At 48.3% G+C, this 6,720-nt stretch overlaps 1 protein-coding gene across 3 annotated transcripts in view; it reads left to right on the top strand.

Moving 5' to 3' along the window:
* The first annotated feature begins 594 nt into the window (after positions 1-594).
* SH3RF2 (SH3 domain containing ring finger 2) overlaps positions 595-6,720 on the top strand; it is a 140,140-nt gene continuing 134,014 nt past the window's right edge. For all 3 annotated transcript variants that reach the window (XM_060008612.1, XM_060008611.1, XM_060008610.1), the window contains exons 1-2: positions 595-693; positions 1,814-2,293. In XM_060008612.1, the coding sequence (XP_059864595.1) occupies positions 1,916-2,293 (378 nt within the window). In that variant the 5' untranslated portion in view covers positions 595-693; positions 1,814-1,915. The remainder of the gene's footprint in view (positions 694-1,813; positions 2,294-6,720) is intronic.

The raw sequence follows: 6,720 nt of genomic DNA, 5'->3' as shown, positions 1-6,720 counted from the left end.
TAAAAGGCTCCAGTGGGTAGGGTAGGGGGGACCTGGGACATTGCTTTTCCTTTTTCTTTAAGCCCTCCTGTGCTTTGACTTTTCAAGGATGTGTCTGGACCACCACAGTATTGTTTTTTTAATTTCAAAAGATTGAGCAAAAAGATCACTCAAGTCCCTCTCAAATCTCACAATTCAAGGACTGACTGTGATTTTTAAGGAACAGTATTTTTTAGGTGGCCGGTTTATCTTTGGTATCATAGCTACCGTTAATACGTTTGACGTTTTCAGGAAATCCTCATACAAGGTTAAAATAAACACAATCACCGGGGCAGTTTATAACTGAGTGTGTTTCAGCGTCTGGGAAAGGAGCGAAAATGAGAAAGGTGAAAATATGAACTTTGTAAATATTTGGCCTTATGAGCTAGCAAAATATTTGGCCCCCTGTAATCTCTTCCCAGAAATCGACTCCGTTGCACAAAGGAAGGATCAGTAGCAGTAAGCTCAGAGGAAAGCGCTGCCGGCGCCCAGCGCTGAAAGCGTTAACAGGGCTGAGTAAAGCGATCCCTGAAGTGAGTAAGGCTCGAGTTGTAAAAGTTTGCAAAGCAGCGGCGGCAGCAGCTCCCAGGGAGATGGAAGCCGGTCGAGGGAGCCTGGCGGAGCGGCAACCGAGAACCGTGCTGAGCTGAACTCAGCCGGGATTACAAACTCAAGGTTAGTGGCCCCCGCACACCTCCCCGCGCTGACATCTTTGGAGAGTTGTCTCAGGAAGGCCGGCGCCGGCTCTCAGCCTGGTGTGTCCCGTCTGCTTTATTCACCAGTGGGGCCGCCGGCTGTCGTGCCAAACCTCCCGCGAATGCGTTCGCCCAAGCCCTGGCGCTGTGAGGGCCGGGGACCTCTTCCCTGGAGACTCTCCTAAAGGGGAGACTTCTTTTCAGACATCCGAAAGGAAACTGTTTCTGGGACAAGGATGATTTTCAGAATACACACACACATAGGCACACACACACCTGTGTACGCTGCTCCATCTTGGTTCTTGCAGGCTGTGACCACAATCCAGAATTCCTATCTGCTTCAGCTGAAACTGAGAACCATTGTCAAAGTAACAAAACAGGCTGTGCAACTTTATCATATGGGAGGGCTATTGTCTCTGAGGCTAAGATAATCAAGGTGAGAAAAAAGAGAGAGGAAAGAAAGAAAACAAAAAGAAGAAACTTCCAAGCCACATGGCCTGGAGTTGACAAAAGAATTTTTGAAAATTAGTTTCTAATAGAAATGTTTCTTGTACATTGCTAGAACAAAATAATGGGGGAAGATGTATTGTGAAGGAAAGAATTCTACAACTACATGAGATTCAGATACATTTATCTATGTAAACAGTTTGTTATAGTATGGTGCATAGCAGATAAACTTAAAAGAAGGGGGGAAAAAAAGAGTAAATAGCTTCAGAGAAACTGCATCCTGAGGGGCCTTTCATTTGAGACCCAGATGGACTGCCTGAGGGCTTTCACCCTTGGAGCCCTGGCTGAGAGAGCGGGGTGGCTTTGTCCCCTCAACAGGCCAGTTCTGTTTCCCCCTCTTGCCTTGCACACCGAGAGGCAATGAGTAAGTAGCCAGTGGCCGGCTGTGCTGACAGCTCCCTCACATCAGCCAGCAGGCAGGAGTCGAGGCTTATACCTGCTAGCACTGAATCAGAATGAGTCATCTGAAACTTGGGTGCGGGAGCAAAGTCCTTGCAAACTGCCTTATGAGACGCTGGCTGGATGTAGGTGGGATACACCTCTCCGAGCGCTCACAGTTTTTTCTTCTCTTCCTTTCTCCTTCAAACCGGCAGGCATCCGGACACTCTCAAGAGGCAGTCTCTGCCCCTTTGGCTCAGCTGACCTGACCATGTGGACTTAGCCCCTCCGGGTCAGGACTGGAGTTTTAAAATAAAATGGATGATGTGACATTACTTGATCTTCTGGAGTGCCCCGTGTGCCTCGAAAAGCTCGATGTCACCGCCAAAGTCCTCCCTTGCCAGCACACCTTCTGCAAACCATGTCTCCAGAGGATTTTCAAGACCCACAAAGAGCTGAGGTGCCCCGAATGCAGGACCCTGGTGTTTTGCAGCATCGAGGCGCTGCCGGCCAACCTGCTGCTCGTGCGCCTTCTGGATGGCGTGCGCTCGGGCCAGGGCTCGGGGGGAGGGGGCTCCCTCTGCAGGCCTGGCGTGCTGACCTCACAGGGCAGCAGGAAGAGCAAGACTCACCCCCGAGGTCTGCAGTGCAGCCCTTTCCAGCTGGTGCCTAACATCAGAATCCACATGGATGGGGTAAGAAAGATCTCATTTGTTCCTACTGTGTCCACTTGGAGGTTGGGTTTGCCTGCACCAGCAGTTGGGGCTTCTGTTCTTTTAGTTACATTTCAAAGACCCCCTGCGGAGGATTCCCTGGGGATAAGTTTCTGTGGGCGGTGATCGTTATACTGAGACTTGGTGGAATCCTGAGCCTATCTGATCCACCCACGAATGCTTAGATTGTTAAAGCTTCCCAGGTTCTCCCTGCTCCTCGTCCAGAAGGTGGTAGGACAAGGAAAGCTTTCTTGATTATATTTTTGGTCTTACATTTCTGCTGTTCTGAGGCCAAACCAGGGCACGGGAAATGCACAGAGGATGGGAAAAAAGAAAAACAAATCTAACTGCTTGTTGCTTTTGAGATCTCAAAGAAGTTTCCAAATGTCAGGTTTTGTTTGCATTTTACCCCGATCCATCTTCCCATTCCCAGTCATAAAGTGCCATGATGACAATGCTCATTCATAATGGTTCAAAGTTATCAAGACACTTAACTGCCCAAATTTCACGTGGGAAGGGAGCGTATATGTGGGTAGAGTGATTGACAGGAAAGGCTGGCTGTGAAGTACAATAGATGTGTGTAGGAGCCCCGCAGGTGTGTCTTACTTTACAAAATGAATAAAACATACACAAAGTACACATCAGAGGCTGCAATAAAAAAAAAAAATGAAGAGCCGCAGGAGAGCCCCGGGAGATCACCCAGTAATGTTTTTGGTGTTTGTAATGTGAATCGCTCTCTCCAGCCTTGTGGGCACATCCTCAGGACTCTATCTGACCTGGATATGGGAAGCTGAGTAAGGGGACATTTCAAGAGAAGGGCGTGGTCCTTGTGGCTCCAGGAGGATTATTTGCTGTCACCCTTGCAGTCAGTGTGTCCACGTGGACATGGCAAGCTGTGGCTTGGGTGGTTGGCATACTTAGAAAGTCTCAGTGGTATTCTGTGAAGTCCCACCTGAAGCAAGCTTTAACACTGGCAGCAGAGCCTCACGACTCCCTGCTGTGAAGAGCCGCGGAGGGTGGGAGGGTCTTCCCTGGATTCCTTCCCACTGAAGAAGAATAGCCTTGTGGTGTGCATTCAGAGCAAGTTTCTAAAGTATTCCTTCCAAGAGCTCACCCCTCCTCGGGTTCCCTGCACCTTTAAGCCACCCATGCAGTAGGGGTGTATGGAAACATTCCAAAATGAGAGCGGGAAGAAGCAGGGCATTGGTGTGATTTCTTCACTGCGGACTTTTTAGTGCCATTGGGCCTGTGTGCGTGAACACATTCCCGAAGAGGGCTTGGCGCCCTTGTTTAAGGCTTCTTATTAGCCCTAGGTCTAGTCATCAATCAGAATCCACAGGCCTGGAAAAGGCGGGGTCAGGGTTGCGGAGCAAACTTTCTGAGGCAGGCTGTGTTTATAGAGCATCAGGTTCTATCTTTGGTCAGCAAATCTCCCTTTGAATTCCTAAGACCCAGCAACCTCTCCCCTCCCTTGCGCTGCAAAGTCTGCAAAGTCCCTGCAGGGCAGAGTATCATCGATCACTCAGAGTGTCGGGGGACTGGGAGAAGGCAAGTCCCCTACCACCTTCGCATGTTTTTGTTCATGCTTTCATCTTTTTTCGATGTGGCTACGTTGCTAAGAAAAGGTAGCAACAGATGGATCCACAGCTACCTACTTTTTGAACCACAGAGGATTCCCAGGCCCCTCCCGGCACAGGGAGTTGTAGGAACTAGAGCTGGTCCAACGGAAGAGACAGCCAGTAAGATGCTGCGTGTCCCTGGAACTCTTTCACGAGGACCTGTCACTTCAGACCAAGGTGCCAGTGATGGGGTTGTGCCCATCCTCTGAGCTGCACTGGAGTCCTGCCATGAGGCTGAAATGGAGAACCAAGCCGTTGAGGGCTCCTGCTTTCAGGCAGGACCTGGTTTAGTGAAGACTCTCTACAAGAGAGCAGAGCTGGCAGCCAGCCCGCAACTGCCCCTGTTTCCTTCATTTCCTGAGCCTCCCTTTCTCCAAGTGCCTCGTGTCATCTCTTTTGCCTCTCTCAATGGGGATATGAACAAACTATTCCTGGATGTAAATACGGCTGTAATTCTGCAACCTGTTCTACTCCCCCAAATACAGCTACCTTTCCTATAAGTGTGAAAGCGATCACGTGTCCCTGGGTTCAGAGAATTGTGGATTATCTGGGAGGCCACACTGTTCTGAGAGGCGGAGTGATGGCCTTGCATCCTCAGTCAAACCCTCACCAACCTACTTGCCCTCTCAGCCTCAGTTTACCCAATCCAGTCAACACTTAGTAATACTTGCTACCCTCTTCCTCCAGGATAGTGTAAAAATTATCTTTACAACATACTCATAGCACCTTAGAAAACCTATGCCGTGTAAATGCAAAGTATCATCATTATCATTAATTTAAACTGGCTGTATGTCTTTGGGCAAGCCACTTAAGCTTGCTGGGTCTCAATTTAAGATTCTGTAAAATGGGAAAATGTATTACAAAAACAGAGAGCCACTGTGAGGCTTAACTAATGAGTGTTTGCAAAGCACTTTGAGATCCTTAGATGAAAGGCATTAGGAAGGTCGTTATCATAGTAAGCATTATTATTGACTGTTTAGTGTGCCCTGCCGTGCATGAGGCATTCTACAAAATACAGCAGGAGTGATAGCCCTTGCAGGAGAGTGTAATAGGTCTTATTATTGAACTTGAGTCTATGATGAGTCCAGGCCAGGATAATACTAAGTATCAAGTACTACCCTAATACAGCATAAATAACCTGTTGTCACAGGGTACCATTTTCTAAAACACCTCTTCCAAAGGATTCGATGTTAAGGTGGCACTCCCAAAGAGTTCATTTAACTTCCTGTCCAGCAGCTTTTTAAGCCCAAAGTCTGTTCTGCTCTCCTAAACTCATCAAAACCACAAGCTCATCAAGATGTTTCTGTTGGCTCAAAGAGGCCTGGTACTTTTTGTGCCAGCCAGTATACTAGGGTGGAACCAACAGTCACACTTCACGGTGCCAGCCCAAGAGACAAAAAAATAGTCCACTGTGCCTACCTGTCTAAAACCCTCCTAAGCCGATTGTGTAAAAAGAAAACTTGAGAAACGGCTGTAGGTTTCTACAGCACGCAATTATTTCAAACCAACAGGGGAGATCGACAGACTCCTGGAGGGCCCATGGCAGTGCAAATCCCACGGGCTCTTATTCCTTCCCGTACTGCAGGTGAGCCAGAGGAACTTTGCAAGCCTTCGAGAAGATTATGGGCTTCTGTATAGCTGATCTCTCTTCCTCCTCCATCTGTTATCCTTTAATAAGATCTCTGAATTAGAACAGGCAAGAGGGGCTTCCCTGGTGGCACAGTGGTTAAGAATCCGCCTGCCAATGCAGGGGACATGGGTTTGAGCCCTGGTCCGGGAAGATCCCACATGCCGTGGAGCAACTAAGCCCATGCGCCACGACTACTGAGCCTGTACTCTAGAGCCCGCGAGCCACAACTACTGAGTCCATGTGCCACAACTACTGAAGCCCGTGTGCCTAGAGCCCGTGCTCCACAACAAGCCAAGCCACCGCAGTGAGAAGCCCGCGCACCGCGATGAAGAGTAGCCCCCGCTCATCACAACTAAAGAAAGCCCGCGGGCAGCAACAAAGACCCAATGCAGCCAAAAATAAATAAATAAATTTATTTAAGAACAAATAGAAAAAAGGCAAGAAGCAGTGAAGATAAAATTTGCAAAGTTAGGTTTGAAAAATACCAGAATTCAAATCCTGATTCTGCCCCTTGATAGTTGTGTAATTTGGATGAATCACTTAAACCTCAGTGCCTCTAATTCCCCTTTTATAAACTAGAGATAACAGTAGTATCTACCTCAGAGCGTCAGTGGGGAGAAATAAATGAAACTGTTAATGTCAGTTAGCTCGTAGCACCGCAACTGGTTCCTATTACAAGCTCAATAAATATGAGCTGTTATTCTTATTAAAGCGACTCAAGACTTTCCAGTCTAAATTACACAACATCTCTCACTCCCTTGTTAATCGAGTGTCCTCCAGAGATGGTCCTGGGTACCCTGATTTTTGGGTTGCTTTGTGTGTCTCCAAAGGATGTGGGGCCATGATTCAGGTGTGTGATTTCTCCCAGCATGCGCTGACTTGGCAGCTCACTTCCAAGACCCTTTAGGAGCAAGGACTTGATTCTAGGAGAAAACGTGCTACCCAGCGTCACTTCCCCAAATGGCAGGCTCAGCAGGACACCATACAAAGGGCAACAACCTGGTGCACCTCCGCAGCATCACCAGTTCCTCATTAAGGTCTAGCTTTCCTTTCCCCTGCATCTCTCTATCCCCAATACAAACGTTGCCGCCCTGGGCCTTGCAGGGCAGGACTCTCTCCCTTCTTTGTTAAACAACATGCCAACCACACACATTCCTGTC

Source organism: Delphinus delphis, chromosome 3 (genome assembly GCF_949987515.2).
Source record: "Delphinus delphis chromosome 3, mDelDel1.2, whole genome shotgun sequence".
NCBI lineage: Eukaryota > Metazoa > Chordata > Mammalia > Artiodactyla > Delphinidae > Delphinus > Delphinus delphis.
The sequence above is the reverse complement of the archived record's forward strand: the minus strand, read 5'-3'. Positions and strand labels throughout refer to the sequence as shown.